At 38.8% G+C, this 16,860-nt stretch overlaps 1 protein-coding gene across 1 annotated transcript in view; it reads right to left on the bottom strand.

Annotated features, from left to right (window-relative positions):
• Positions 1–16,860, bottom strand: part of LOC139167142 (dystrophin-like) — a 1,540,372-nt gene that overhangs the window by 577,317 nt on the left and 946,195 nt on the right. Inside the window, exon 51 of the mRNA XM_070751563.1 lies at positions 13,730–13,884. Within this exon, the coding sequence (XP_070607664.1) occupies positions 13,730–13,884 (155 nt within the window). The remainder of the gene's footprint in view (positions 1–13,729; positions 13,885–16,860) is intronic.

Genomic DNA, 16,860 nt, shown 5'->3' with positions numbered 1-16,860 from the left:
AGGGGTAGTTGAACGAGAGGAAGGATAATAGCCACAACAAATTCCTTTATTAGAGTCCAAGGTCATATTTTGTTCTGTGTCAACCGAACAAAAGAGGAAGTCTGTGAATCCCTGCACTTGGACTAGTCCACGTGATGAACTTGTGTTTGTGGGGATGAGAGATGAACCTTAACCTGGGTGGAGTACTGGAAAGAAGTTACTATCAGAAGGGCCGAAACGTAACCAACATGGCTCTGCTAATAATCGAACCTTATATGAGAGAACAGGAATGGAATCTGATTTATTTCTCAGATGTTATTTGGGGCATTGATACTTTGATTATCAGGACCCTCTGTTAGATGCAAGAATAAGGAGGATGACATCTAGGCATGAATATCTCTGTAGATTGGATCTGTGGGACACTCTAGATTATATCTGTGGGAATATCTGATGTGGATCTCTCTTGGCAGATTATGTCGCCTCATGTAGTTCATCTGGATCCTGTAAACCTCATCAATTTCACTTATTATTTCTTCTCTGCTTCTTTGTAGGATCTCTACAACCACATTTACCATTATTTCATCCAGGTTTTCCTCTTTATTCTCTAATATATTTTGAAATTTTTAAAAATAAGAGGATCTATCCATCTCTAGGTGAATTAGGGAGTTTTCTATTTCCTTATTATACTCTTTCATCTTCTGGTCTACTATCCCGATTTTTCTTTCATTTTGTTCTTTTTTCTCCACTGTGCTAATTCTTTGTTCATTTTTCTGTATAGAGGCTTGTATTGTTTTCATCTTATTATCCAGTTCATGAATGTCCATTTTTAGTTCAGTATGATTGTGCAATATTGTCTCCTGTAAATTTAGCATTGTTTCTTGCACAATATTCAGAGTGGAGTTCATATTCTGCATCATTGTTGTTCCTCCTTTTTCTGCTGTCAGCATATTATCAATCTGTCTTTGTGCTGCTGGTGAGGCTTGGCCTGTGGATGCTGTCAGAACTGAATTTTTCCCTTCTCTTGTTGATGTATTTGTTGGGTTGCTTGTCATTCCCTTTATTATTAAATCTTGCTGTTCATGTATTTTGTAAATCCTGTTCCAGATTACCATGGGATCTTGTGACCTATTTTGGGTTAGGTCTCAGCAAGTTTTCTTATACTACAAAACTTGATATATTTCTTAACTATATTACTTTATTTCTTATCTATATCTCTAGATGTTTTATTCAATAAATCAATTAGTTTGAACTATTATATATCTATATTTTCTTATCTATATCATTGTATATTCAGATAAATATATAAATAAATGTATAAATATAAAGATTATATAGAATATAAATATTTATTTATTTATTGGATTTATATGCCAATTATATTGGATTTATTGGCACTTGGGGCGGCTAATTAATAGTTTTATTGGCACTTGGGGTGGCTTGTTAATAGTTAATTAATAAACAATGTATTATTTATTTATTTATTTATTGGATTTGTATGCCGCCCCTCTCCAGAGACTCGGGGCGGCTAACGGCGACAATAAAACAGTGTACAATAGTAATTTGGTATTGAGGATTAAAAATCAATTAATATAAAAACCAAACATACATACATACATACCATGCATAGAATTGTAAAGGCCTAGGGGGAAAGAGGATCTCAATTCCCCCATGCCTGGCGGCAGAGGTGGGTTTTAAGTTGTTTACGAAAGGCAAGGAGGGTGGGGGCAGTTCTAATCTCTGGAGGGAGTTGGTTCCAGAGGGCTGGGGCCACCACAGAGAAGGCTCTTCCCCTGGGTCCCGCCAGGCGACATTGCTTAGTTGACGGGACCCGGAGAAGATCCACTCTGTGGGACCTAACTGGTCGCTGGGATTCATGCAGCAGAAGGCGGTCCCTGAGGTAATCTGGTCCGGTGCCATGAAGGGCTTTATAGGTCATAACCAACACTTTGAATTGTGACCGGAAACTGATCGGCAACCAATGCAGACTGCTGAGTGTTGGTGTAACATGGGCATATTTGGGAAAGCCCATGATTGCTCTCGCAGCTGCATTCTGCACGATCTGAAGTTTCCGAACATTTTTCAAAGGTAGCCCCATGTAGAGAGTGTTACAGTAGTCAAGCCTCGAGGTGATGAGGGCATGAGTGACTGTGAGCAGTGACTCCTGGTCCAAGCAGGGTCGCAACTGGTGCACAAGGCGAACCTGGGCAAACGTCCCCCTCGCCACAGCTGAAAGATGTTTCTCTAATGTCAGCTGTGGATCGAGGAGGACGCCCAAATTGCGAACCTTCTCTGAGGGGGCCAGTGATTCTCCCCCCAGGGTAATGGATGGACAGATGGAGTTGTCCTTGGGAGGTAAGATCCACAGCCACTCCGTCTTGTCTGGGTTGAGTTTGAGCTTGTTGACACTCATCCAGGCCCTAACATCCTCCAGGCACCGGCCCATCACTTCCACTGCTTATACTATTGGTAATTATAGTTAGTAGGTTATAATTAATAACTTATACTCTAATAAATTGTAATTAGTAGCTTATACTCTAATAGATAATAAATTAAAAGTCAGCAGTTAATAAATTAATTCTATCACCTTAATTCTAAATTCATTAAAATCATTTACTATCAAATCTATAAATTATACTGTACTATACTTATACTGTAATTTCTCTTGTAAATTAAAAAAAGTATCTGTTGTTGTTTTCCAATAAATACATAAGAATAAGCAAAAAGGAGAAAGTTTTTATCTACTACAAAAGTCTCACTTCTTATTTGGGGAGAGCGGAGCCAGCTGCGGGGCTGAGTGGACAGTGTGGAGTGGAGCTCCGTGAAACACCACCACTTTTTAGAAGTTTGATTGGTCTCTTGGAGGTTGCAGATCCCATGGCAAGGAATCTGAAGAAAGGGGAGTCCTGCTAGCCAGTTTTGGGGCAGCGGCCCGATTAGCGGACCAGGAAAACCCTAGTCAAAGATTGAGCATCTATGAGATAGGAGTGTAATGGCAGCCTGACGTGCTCCCAGCTGGAGGACATTTGAGCAGTTAACTAGCAGGGGTGAACGTACTGGCAAGATCTAACTGAAAAATTTACCAGGATTTTTATTGCCTTTGGTATAAGAAATCGGCGGTGAATTCCTTGGATACAGAGCCTTTGTGGTGTATTTATTTGCTAAAAGAGATCTATGAGGGAGAAGGGAGGAAGCTGTCATCTTTCCCCCCTCTGATAGCAGCAAGCCTATTTATGATTGGGAATTAAAAAAAACTTTCTAGCGATTTGCGATAGTATTAAGAAGATCGGGCTTTTCCCCAAAGGGAAAAAAACAACAAGTCATAGTGGAAGGTTAATAGGGATTATTTACCTTAGAAACCCATTGTTTACTTTAGATTGACTTTCCCTTTTGAATTCACGATATTTATGAATGCTTGCGGATACCATAGAGAAGACGTGCTAAATTGGATTTTTGTATAAGGAAATTGAGGGACAGGACGAGGCCTGTTTAAGACTTTGCACAAGAGGAAACAAACCGACAGAGACTCTTCTGGAACTTTTCCTCCATATTCATTTATTTTATTTATTTATTTATTTATTCTTTGTCCAATATACAATACATATGAAAGGGAATAGACATTAAGTGATATATAAAAGATAGGAAGTGAAGAGGAAGAGAAGTAGGTGGGAAGGAAAGAATATATATGATAAAATGGAAAGGAAAGACAATTGGACAGGGGACGAAAGGCACATCAGTGCACTTATATACGCCCCTTACTGGCCTCTTAGGAACCTGGAGAGGTCAATCGAGGAGAGTCTGAGGGAGAAATGTTGGGGGTTGGGGGTTGACACTATTGAGTCAGGTAATGAGTTCCACGCTTCGACGACTCGATTGTTGAAGTCATATTTTTTACAGTCAAGTTTTCGTTTCTCTTTGTGATCTTTCATTGCCTACAGATTTGGAAGAAAGTAAATGAACTGCAAGAACTCAACAGAAAGTATTTAAGATTTAATAAGTAATTGATTAGGTAACTATTAAATGATTGATAAGCTGATAAACTATTTTGACCCTCTCTGCTTGATTTAAAGAATTTAATAATTAATTTAATTATACTGTATTAAATTTTTACCATCTATTGGACTGGAATGTAAACTTTGCAAACAAAAATAAATGAATAAATTGTAAGAACTGACTACAACAACTTGATAGTAAACTTTGAATAATACAAACAAGTTTAAATAAGCTACTACTATGTGACTGATAACTTTTGATAGCTTTTGATTATTCTTCAACTTTTTCTTGTTGGCTTAATAACCTGATTTAATAATTATATTACTAAATAAGCATACTTATTTACTAATCTGATTTACTTTAAATATATTTATCACTGCTAGATTATTGTCTATACTTGATTCTCTCGATAACCTTTAAATAACTGAATATTCTGATTGTCAGATAACTGATTAACTGATTTGATCTGAAATAATTTATTAGATCTTTCTTGTCTTCCTTACCTTTATTTATAGTTTGACATATGATTAAGTTTTGCTTTGAATTAGACTGCTTTGTTATTTAGACTGATATATAATAAGATTGATTTCTGGTTAACTTTGTTTAAAGCTTTCTTAACTCATTTGCAATAGATACAAACTTTAGAAGTGTATATAGAATATAAAGAGGCACACATGGAATTGCTAACCCACTAAGTGCACTCTCAAAATTCCCCCTTTAAAACAGTAAAAAGAAACCCCGACCTCCCCCTCTCCCTTCCCCTTTGTTAACTAAGAGAGGGAGAATAAATGAACAAACAAATTAGCTGAGAAGAAACAATACCAATTTTACAGTCCAGTTCTTATTTTTTCTTCTGGTGTGTAACTCTGGGCTCCGTTTCTTCTTCTTTCTTTTCTTTTTCCTGAAGGGCAGCCAACTCCTTTTGCAAAGCCACAATTTTTTCGTCTTTCTCACGTTGCTCTATGGTACGGGGGGTTCAGTTGTAAATAAGTCCCAAATCAATTATTCAGTTCCTTTCTCCCCCCTCCGCTCCGGTTACTTCAATTGCTGACGTTGCATGCTGATCCAAATCCGAATCGATCCCCAGCTGCTGCAGCATATTTTTCCCCTCCTCCAACGATCTTGCTTGGAAAACTTTTGTGCCTTTAAAAACCATGATCATAGCCGCGTGTTTCCAGCTGAAGCGAACTCTATTTTGAAACAAAAGATTCGCAATCGGTCTCATCTGGTTCCTGATCTGCAGTGTCTGAGCGGAGAGATCTTTTAAAACACGTATCGGAGTGCCTTTTTGATTAAGATTTGAGATTTGCTTCAATCTTCTATAAACCTCAGCAGCCCTCCTTTCCGAAACAAATTTTATAATAATGTCTCTCTGGTTGCCTGGATTCCGAGGGCCAAAAACTCAATGACCTCGTTCCAAATCATTTAAATCAACTTTGATCTTATTTTGCTGAAGCCACAGATGGATTGCTTGAATTAATCTTGCCTAAATCCTCTGAAACGTAAGTTAGACCTTCTTTGTCTGTCCTCCAAATTGTTAATATGGAGCTTATGTTGATTTTCCCCCTCCTCCAATTTCATGACCCTCGCATACTGGGTTTTGAACTGATCTTTTAACTCCTTCACTCCTGTAGTAACTCCAGCTATAGCCATTTGCATTTCTTTAAGTTGCTGTCCCATATTTACAAATGCCTTTAGAAGTGAGTCCATTATTTTCCCCAGGTCAGGAGTGCCCGCCATTTTTCCTTTGTTCTCTTTTTTTTACTCACAATTTGAAGCGATAGCTTTCTAGTTTGTTGCTTCTCTTTAAAGATGTTCCCAGCACATTTTTAGAATCACATTTTAATTCTCTTCCTCTCAGTCCACTTTTTGCCTAGTTTGAGAGGGGTTGTCAGGGGTTAATATTTACTTTTCTAATTCACATCTGAAGAGCGTCCTGTGGAGGCGTCTAACCCTGTCGACACATGCGCAAAATCCCCGTGCTGCGTTATGGCTTCAGGTTCACCATGCTGTGAACAGCAATAACGGGCACTTTTGCTCCCGATCGGGAGGGTTTCATTCACCCCAGTGGGAGAGTGCCTTCTGGCTGCAGGTCCCCAGTTAGTCCCTTTTTGCCCATGAATCCTACAGCCTGTCAATGTCTAGAAGGATTTTTGTTAATAAAAGAAAAAGCAGAATCAGGAGACAGAGATTGCCCCCCCACAGCTGCTACACCCCACATCACCAGTGGAAGTACCTTCTAATAGAAGTCCCTCTATTATAAGGCTGCCTCCCTAACCAGGATCAAAGACTGGATTAACTTATCGAATAAAAGACTACTAACCATAGAAGGTCAGGATTTACAGGAGGGATGGCATGCACATCTATGGAGGGATAGCACCAAAAATAAAACAAACTTTACAGAACACTTGGTCAGAAATTCATTAATTATGGCAAGAAATTAAAAGGAAAAACTACCCAAAAATTCTGAAATGGCTTTCAATGATGGAAGCAATAATTTATCCTAATCTCATAGGCCCAACTAAAACACTAAAATACAGTGATATTCTAGACCCAGCAGGAGAACTAAAAACCATAGAAGAATTGGAAAAACAAAACATAAGAGTTGATTGGTGGCCATATACCCAAATAAAATCTAGATACAAAAAAGACAGAGAAGGGACAGGCAGAGATATGAACATACAACAATTAGATAAAATTCTGAAAAGCCCCTATGAGAAAATGATCTCAAAATTACACAAACACTTATTGGAATTAGATAAAACAGAAGAAATAGTAAAGGAAGCCACGATAGCCTGGGTGAAAAATGTCAAGCATAACATACACGTAGCTTACTGGGAGAAGACTTGGAATATAAATTGTAAGATTGCAAAATCAGTGACATCCAAAGAAAAGTATTATAAAATGTTTTACAGATGATACCTAGCCCCATCTAGATTGGCAAAAAATTATTCAAATTCCAATCTGGACTGTTGGAAATGTAAAAAAGTGTTAGACATCTTCTTTCATCTCTGGTGGACATGTCTCAAAGCGAAGGGTTTCTGGAAAATAACCACCAGCCAACACGGGTTCGTCAGAAACAAATCATGCCAAACCAACCTCATTTCATTCTTCGACACTGTGACCAAGTCAATTGACCAGAGAAATGCAATGGACATAATATACCTAGACTTTAGCAAAGCATTCGGCAAGGTGGATCACAACCTTCTACTCTCCAAAGTAAAGAAGACAGTAACACAACAAGATGGATTGAAAACTGGCTGACCAATCGCACCCAGCAAGTAGCCCTCAATGGGACTAAGTCCACATGGATAGAAGTAGGCAGTGGGGTACCACAGGGATCAGTCCTAGACCCAGTAATCTTTAACATATTTATCAACGACCTAGACGAGGGAATAGAGGGGGGATTTTTCTTTCCCCCCTTTCCTGCTGTTAATTCCAAATTAAAATCTCCTGCAAGGATCACTATGCCTTCTGCAAAGTTGTCTAACTTACGTTTTACATTTATTATGAATTGCTTTGTATTTACATTTGGAGCATAAATTACTGCTAAGGTTATCACCTTATTATTTATTTTCCCCTTAATGAATAACATTCTACCATCTTTATCACTTTTAATATGGGTTAACTCAAAAGAAACTCTTTGATGAATAAGTATTGCAACTCCTCTGCTTTTTGTATTCCCCCGAGACTCATAAATCCATTTCTAATCACTATTATTAACTAATTTATCTGATCTTTTCCTTCCTTTGTGAGTTTCTGATAAAAACAAAAATTCAACTCTACTATCCCTGGCCAACTTCATAATTCTAAAACGTTTTTTTGCAATGCCATTCCGTTCACGTTTAGTGACATTAAAATCCTTTCACCCATTATACATACTTTTAAGTGTGTTTCCCCCTCCTGCAAAACAGAGCCTAGTGGAAAAATCTTTGTTAATTATCTTAAACCCCCCCACCCTAGTGCCCCTTCCCCTGCACCCCCCCCCAAGGGGGAGTCAACAAAAAAAATCCATTGATCCGAAGAGGCACCCATGGATTTGCTAATCCACTAAAGAGGCTCCCAACATTTCCCCTTTAAGAACAGTAAAGAAACCCTCCCTCCTTCCCTCTTTATCCCCTGTTAATTAGAAGAGAATACACAAAGAAGGAAATCAACTGAGAACAATAATACCACTTTAACAATTCAGTTCTTATTTCTTCTTTTGATGCGTGGTTCTGGGTTCTTCTTTCTTCTCTTTCTCCTGGAGTAATGCCAACTCCTTTTGTAAAGCCGCGATCTTTTCATTTTTTTCTCGGTTCACGATGCAGATTGGTTCAGCTGTAAACAAGTCCTGAATCAAATCTTCAGTTTCTCTCCCCCCTTCCGCTGCGAATATCTCCTTCGCTGACGATGCCTGTTGATTTAAATCCGAATCAATCCCCAGTTGCTGAAACATTTTCTTCCCCTCCTCCAAAGATCTTGCTTGAAAGACTTTTGAATCTTTAAAAACCATTATTGTCGCTGGGTATTTCCAGGTAAAGCGAACTCCACTTTGGAATAGAAGATTCACAATAGGTCTCAATTGGTTTCTTGCCTGCAATGTCTGAGCCGATAGATCCTTTAAAACGCGTATCGGAGTACCTTTATAATGTAGATTTGAAGTTTGCTTCAATTCTCTGTAGATCTCAGCAGCCCTCCTTTCCGAGATGAATCTCACAATGATATCTCTCTGGTTGCCTGGATTCCGAGGGCCAAAAACCCAATGAGCTCTTTCAAATTCATTTAAATCAACTTTGATCTTATTTTCGTGAAGCCACTGATGGACCGCTTGAATAAGTATTTTGCTTTCAGCAAAGTCTTGTTTAAATCCTCTTAAACATAAGTTAGGTGTTCTTTGTCTGTCTTCCAGATTGTTTATACGTAGCTCATGACGGCTTTTTCCCTCCTCCAATTTCACAATCCTCCCATCCTGCAATTTAGACTGGTCTTTTAACTCCTTAACTCCCACACTCACTGCAGCCATAGTTCCCTCTAAGCTGAGCAGTGAGCAATCGCTCACTTAAAAATCATCATCAACTCAGAGTTTTCCAAACCTGCCCAGAAGCCGAGAGGGAAAGAGTGAGAGGGAAGGAGAGAGAGAGGAAGAGAGGAAGAGAGAGAAACAGATAGAAAAAAGAGAGGAAGGAAAAGAGAAAGAAAAAGAATGGGAGTAAGGAAGAGAGAAAGAAAATCAAAATCTAGTTTGAAACTAGCTCAACTATTTAAGTGGCATTTTGATATTGATAGAGTTGCCCTATTATGAGCTCACTGTTATAGACACACAGTACAGTATTTTATTTTGAAATTCTCTGAGACAAAACAGGGTGGGTTTTTTATTTATTTGTTTGTTTGTTTATTTATTTATTTATTTAATATTTCTGTGCCGCCCAGTCCCAAAGGGACTGCCGCTCAGACACTATACTTTTCTGCCCACCCCGCAAAAAAATTAGAGGGAACATTGACTGCAGCTATAGCCATTTGCATCTCTTTAAGTTGTCCCATACAGTGGAACCCCGACATAAGAGCTGCTCTACTTAAGAGCAACTCGAGATAAGAGCTGGGAGGGGAGAGATATTTTTGTTCTACTTACAAGCCCAAATTCGAGATACAAGCGCCAAGGAGCTATCTCCTGAAGCCAAACGCTAACTTCCGCGTTCGGCTTCAGGAGACAGCTGCGAAGCGGCGCGCGTGTTTTAAAAGGTTGCAGCCGGCCTGGGGGGCTCAGGGGGGTGCTTGCAGCTTTCTTTCTTGCTCTTTTTCTTTCTCTCTTTTACCTTCCCTTCCTCTATTTCTTCTTTTCTTTCTCCTTCCCACCTTCTTCCCTCCCTCCCTCCCTTCACTCATTCCTCTCTTACTCTCCCCTTTCATAAGTTTCCTTGCTTCCTTCCTCTGTTCCTGTCCCTTCCCCCTTTCTTTCTTTCTTTCTTTCTTTCTTTCTTTCTTGCTCTTTTTCTTTCTCTCTTTTACCTTCCCTTCCTCTATTTCTTCTTTTCTTTCTCCTTCCCACCTTCTTCCCTCCCTCCCTCCCTTCCCTCATTCCTCTCTTACTCTCCCCTTTCATAAGTTTCCTTGCTTCCTTCCTCTGTTCCTGTCCCTTCCCCCTTTCTTTCTTTCTTTCTTTCTTTCTTTCTTTCTTTCTTTCTTGCTCTTTTTCTTTCTCTCTTTTACCTTCCCTTCCTCTATTTCTTCTTTTCTTTCTCCTTCCCACCTTCTTCCCTCCCTCCCTCCCTTCACTCATTCCTCTCTTACTCTCCCCTTTCATAAGTTTCCTTGCTTCCTTCCTCTGTTCCTGTCCCTTCCCTCTTTCCTTCCTTCCTTCCTTCCCACCCTCCGTCCATTCATTCACCCATTCCTCTCTTGATCGCTTAAAGCCGGTCCCTGGTGCAAAAAGGGTTGGGGACCTCTGTCCTACAGGATTGGGTGGCAGAGAAGTTGAACATATGTAAATTTAAAAGTTTAAGAAAGTTTACAAGTTAAGTGAAAGAAACTTCATTATTCATTTATATGTACATGTACATTTCTTCATTAAAAACATGTCTTTCTGCATAATTTAGACTAACTTTGTGAGTTTTTTGAGGGCTGGAACCAATTAAAATTATTTACATTAATTCCTATGGGGAAAAGTCGTTCGAGATAAGAGCTGCTCGACTTAAGAGCCCAGGTCCGGAACGAATTAAACTCGTATCTCGAGGTACCACTGTATTTGCAAATGCAGTTAGAAGTGAATCCATTCCCCCCCCCCCAAAATCAGGAGTAGTTGCCATTTTCTCTTTGTTCTCTTTTTTTTTTACTCACAGTTTAAAACGATAACTTGCTTCTCTTTTAAGATGATTCAAATACGTTTTCCAAAGCTCAGTTTGATTCTCTTCCTCTCAATCCACTTTTCACCAAGTCTAAGAGGGTTATCAGGGGTTAATATTTACTTTTCTAATCCACACTTAGGAGCCTCCTGTAGAAGCATCTATCTCAGTCGACGCATGCGCAAATCCCGTCAACAAAATGAAGTTCAATGTAGAAAAAAGTAAAATCCTGCACCTAGGCAAAAAAAACCCCAAAACATGCATACAAACTAGGCGAAACCACACTCACCATAAGTGACTGTGAAAGGGATCTTGGAGTCTTGGTGGATAACCAGCTAAACATGGGCCAGCAATGTTCAGCAGCGTCTAAAAAAGCCAACACAATCCTAAGCTGCATGAACAGGGGGATACACTCCAAGACCAGAGAGATAATAATACCACTCAATAAGGCCCTGGTCAGACCGCACCTGGAGTATTGCATCCAGTTCTGGTCACCACATTTCAAAAGAGATATAGAGACTCTGGAAAGGGTGCAGAAAAGAGCAACTAAAATGATAAAGGGACTAGAGACCAGGCCATACAAGGAAAGGTTGCTGGAACTGGGCATGGATAGTGTAGTAAAAAGAAGGGCTAGGGGGGACATGATAACTGTATGCAGGTACTTAAGGGGTTGCCATGGAGGGGAGGGGGTCACACTATTTTCCAGGGCACCAGAAGGCCGGACGAGGAACAATGGTTGGAAGCTGACCAAGGAAAGATTCAACCTGGAGATAAGGAAGAACTTCTTGACGGTGAGAGTGATCAACCAGTGGAATGGCCTGCCAGTGGAGGTTGTCAACTCCCCAACTTTGGACATTTTCAAGAGGAGATTGGACTGCCATTTGGCTGGGGTGCTGTAGGATTTCCTGCTTAAGCAGGGGGTTGGACTCGATGACTTGTAAGGTCCCTTTCAACTCTAATAATAAATAAATAAAAATGATACATAGATGGCTACAGGAGATAATAGGCAAGGAAATAAAATTTACCCCTGAAAGCATGTTGTAGGGAATTTGAAAGAAACAATATCCTAAAAAAATTCAATACTTAATAATTCACACAATAACAACTGCAAGGATATGCTACGCATGATACTGGAAAAATAATGCAATACCACTTCAAAACCTAATCATAGACAAAATTTACAGGTGTGCATAAATGGACTGGCTGACAATGGAGATCAAGGGATTAAACAATTCAGAATATCATAAAACTTGGAATAAATGGTATAATTGGAGAGAAAGTAAAATTAATATTATGTGATATAATGTGAAAGGATGCATGAAGAATAGAATTAAGTAAACACAAAAGAATGTATATTATAAAGTAGACATAATGTAAGAGATAACTTATAGATATGTGTAAAATTATTGTGATGTTTTAAAATGAATTTAAAAAATATTTTAAAAAATTAATAAAAGCCATTTAAAACTACATTCATTTTGCCTTAGAGTCAGAGATGGGTTCCTACCATATCTATAGAACTGATAGTAACTTTACGACCTGGGTTGCTGGAACTGGCAGCGACCCAGGCCTGCCATGCCCCTGAGCCAGCTCTTTTGGCAGTGCCACAGGAGCTCTCATCTTGTTCTTTGCTTCTGCACATGTGCAGAAACTTTTTTAGTATTGTACATGCTTGTGCATGCATGCAAAGCATGTGGCACATCCCTGAGTGAACCAGCTCTGAACCAACTCTGCTTATAGTGTAAGCTACAAACCTCATGCTAAATTCCCCCCCCCCAAAAAAAGGAAGAGAAAGGGAAACCCATTTAATTATTGTGCACCTTACTGAATAAAGAATTCAAAAGAATGGTTTTACTTTTTATTGCTTTGATACACTTTTTATTTCAGATATACTTTATAACATGATTCATAAGTTAGCAGAATATTTTAAAATAGCTTTTAATTTGATATCTATACTGAATAATGAGGATGAGATAAAAGAGATATTAAAGCTTTAATAACTATCCAATATAAGGAAAAACAAATATTGGTAGTGCTTCTGATCTTCTGAAAAAAATGTTTTCATTAAGGCAAGCCTCTCATTGTTTAAAAAATCTACAACATTAACCATGGCACTATTTTTAAAGGGACTTTAAGTACTAAATATACATTTTGGAAGAGAAGAACAAATACAGATAGAACTGTAATGTGACAAAATTAGGAATCGTAAGCTGTAACTGAAATGCTCATATAACAATGATAAGTCTTTGAAATAATTTAGTAAATAATACATTGATTAAAATATATTTAAGCCCTAGGTGGCTTGGGACCAGATTATTTATGAGACCATCTTCTGTCTCACATGTCCCAGCACTTGGTCAGATCCCACAGAGTTGGTCTCCTCCGGGTCCCGTCAGCCAAGCAGTGTCAGCAGGCGGGGCTGCAGGGAAGAGCATTCTCTGTGGTAGCTCTAGTCCTCTGGAATCAACCCCTCCCCTCAAAGATTCACAGTGTCTCCACCCTCCTGGCCTTTCAAAAAGCTTTAAAAACACAGCTGTGCCAGCAAGCCTGGAGCCGTTGAGCATTATATTCTGCTCCAGCCAATAGCTTGAACGATGTACAAATATACATTGGGGTTTTAAAATTGTATTTTTACCATTGTACTTTTATTGCTGTATACCGCCCTAAGTCCACTTGGAGAAGGGCGGCCTATAAATTTAATTAAATAAATAAAATAAATAAATTTGAAAGAAGAAACCTTTTTAAAAAACTAATCTTATGGAAATAGTCTATAGTAGCAAAATGACAACAATAACAACAAAACTACTAGAAACCATATTGAGTTCTCTTAAATCTTTCATCATTATTTGATGAATTTTCTTGAATTTTTGAGTGAAAACAGAATTTTATAAATTTATTTTATAAATTTTATAAATATGATAATAAATGCCATGTCCTACCTATTATTAATGGTGGCCCATGCATCATTAATATTATTGGTCATTATTTGTACTTTTCTAGTGTCATCAGTTGAGTAATCCCGAAGAAGTTTAAGGGCCAAATCATTTGCTACATCCAGATTTATATGCCATTTCTGTAGCTCTTTTACAAATTGCTGGAAAGAGAAAAAAATATGAACACTATTTCAGAAAGGCTTCAGCAAATTACACAGACTGAAAATATATACAAAGCAATTTAAATACTCATAATAGAAACATATACAGGTAGACCTTGATTTATAGCCACAATTAGGACCAATATTTCTATTGCTAAGTCAGGTGCTGCTAACTGAATCATCTTCAACTTTACAGCCTTTTTGAGCAATTGTCCAGTAAATCTCTATGATCCATAAACAAATCACATTTTCATTAAGCTAATCTAACGTCACCATTCACTTTGCTTTTTGGAAGCTAGCTGGGAAGGTCACATATAGTGATTACTGTATTTTTCGGAATCTGCTTACCAGGTATTCATCTGGCTAGCATCCTTAGTCTGGTCAGCTTCAGCACATTATCTTATCGCCTGGTTAAGGACTTTAAAAAAAATATTATTCTGAGAAACTAACAATGCAAGCCAATAAGAGCTGGGAACATCATTAGCACCTGGAAAGAAACAGTCTGAGCAAGTAGAGCAATGGAAAAAACCCTGCAAATACTTAGGGCTTGGAAAACATTCTTCATAGCAGAGAGTAACAATGAAAGAGCTGGGAACATCATTAACACCTGGTTAGGGCTGGAAAGAAACATCTGGAGTGAGTAAAGCAATGAAAAAAACCCCTACAAAGACAGAGTTTGGAATACATTCTTCTTCTCAGAGAGTTACAATGAAAGAGCTTACAAGCCAGTAAAAGCTGGGATCATTGTTAGCACCTTATTAGGGCTGGAAAGAAACTTCTTCAGAGCAAGTTAGAGTAATGGAAAAAAAACCCGCAAAGACTTAGGGCTTAGAAAACATTCTTCACAGAAAGAAACAATGAAATAGCTTGCAAGCCAGTAAGAGCTGGAAACAACATTAGCACCTGGTTAGGACTGGAAAGAAACTTACTCAGAGCAAGTTAGAGTAATGAAAAAAAAAACCTGCAAAGATTTAGGGCTTGGAAAACATTATTCGCCGAGAGAAACAATGAAAGAGCCTGCAAGGTAAAAGCTGGGAAGATTGTTAGCAGCTAGTTAGGGCTGTGGGAGTGGAGAGAAACTACATTCAGAGTATTCATCACATGTCTGCAGGAATGCTTCGATTTTCATAAGTGCAATGATCTGTTGCAAGTCACTTTTATCAGACTGTTGCTACTTGGAAAAGTCACTAAAGTTGAAGATTGTAATCTTTTTCAGATATAAACGTCTGAAACATTTCATCTTGTTAGTCTAGTGCTTACTATGCTATGCAAATTTATTAGGTAAGTCACCTTTTTCATTCAGTTAATAGTTTATATTGGGTTTTTTGGGGGGGGGGAATTCAATAAAATATTTTAAGTACTCTCAAATAAGATCAATATGATAGGATTGCAAAAGCCCATCTATTTGAAAGTAGACGTTCTTTTTAATGATTCTTTAACTATTTTTCTGTAACATCAAAACTTTCTTCTTCTTCTTTAGTAATGCAGGTCTGCAAATGTGTGTAGATGATTTTTCCATAACTCCATCAAACTTCTAGGTTCTGAGATTCACTCACACAAAATTATTCCAGAGTCCCTTTTTTAATTTATGGGTTTTTTTCTTCAAGATATATACGTGCTCAGTGAACAGTACATTGTCTGGGTTAATTCGCTTTATACAAAATACTAGTAACAATAATCATATTATTTAGGTATACATAGTAATAATTTTTCAACTTCTAAGATTTACGTATACATTGTAGGTAAAATGTATTATATTTTGTAGCAGTATGCATAGCAATGTTTTCCCAATTTCTATTTTCCACCTCTTATGTCTAACTCCTAATATAATTTCCATATTAAACAGTATTATCCTGGGGATTTGAAAGGACAGATCAAGAGTGAGCTGGAACAAGTAGAGCCAAAGATGCTGGCTGATGGAAGCAGCCAATGCTGAGGCTGGAGTTTTGGGGACAGCTACTTCCACCTCACTGAGAACACTTTAGAATTTTATTAACATGCCACCTACCCTCTGGCAGAGCTTTAAAACTGGGGGTGATTGTTGTTTTGGAACCAGGAAGCAAATGACTTACTGATTGCAGCTACTCCCACTATGAACTTTAAAGACCTAAGAAGGGGGGAAGACAGGAGCTGATGGAAAAGAGAACAATTAGGGGCATATGTCAACTTTTTAAGCCCTCCCCAAAGGATTGAGGCTGTAATCATTCTGTGGACACTGCAATATTTTTACATTTTAATAAGTATTGTTTTAATATTGTTTTAACATATGTTAACCTTGCTTTTAATAATTGGTGATCTTAATGTTCTAATGTTTTTAGTGGGGATGGGGGGTAAACGGGAGAGCATGTAATATGGTCAAATGGATGAGTGGGGTGTATCTGAGGGATGGATGGGTGGGAATGGATGACTGCGAATTATGAGATGAATGAGTGGAATAGAAGGGTCAACCTGTCAAACGATGCAGAGATGAGGAGGATGGGGGGACCCATCTCTGAGGTGGCAGAGGGCCAGAATATTCTGGTCTTGTTGGGGAGAGGCAGATATGGCAGGAGACATAGGTAGGCCGCTCTTGGGAAACAAGAGCTTGCTGCTTAAAGGTGATTCCTTATTTCGGACCGATGAGCTCAACCCAGGGTACTGGTGACAGATGAAATCTGGACCCTGGGCTCAGGCTGCTGCTGTTCAATGCCAGGTCAGTTGTAAATAAAATCCCCCTCATCCAGGATTTACTTCTGGATGAGGAGGCCAACCTGGCATATGTGACTGAGACCTGGATGGGCCTAGAGGGAGGAATTCCTATCTCTGAAATGTGCCTAGTTGGGTTTCAGGTGTGGCACCAGCTGCAACCCTAGGAAGGGGGGTGGGGTGGAGAGGGTATTATAGCCAAGGAGGCTATCGGCCTACACAGGCTTGCTGCTCCTGAAATTGCGGGTTGTGAGTCGCTCTTTGTGAAGTTGGACCCAGGGGTTCATGTGG

This window comes from Erythrolamprus reginae, chromosome 4 (genome assembly GCF_031021105.1).
Source record: "Erythrolamprus reginae isolate rEryReg1 chromosome 4, rEryReg1.hap1, whole genome shotgun sequence".
Lineage (NCBI taxonomy): Eukaryota > Metazoa > Chordata > Lepidosauria > Squamata > Dipsadidae > Erythrolamprus > Erythrolamprus reginae.
Note: the sequence above shows the minus strand (reverse complement) of the source record. Positions and strands in the feature narration are given on the sequence as shown.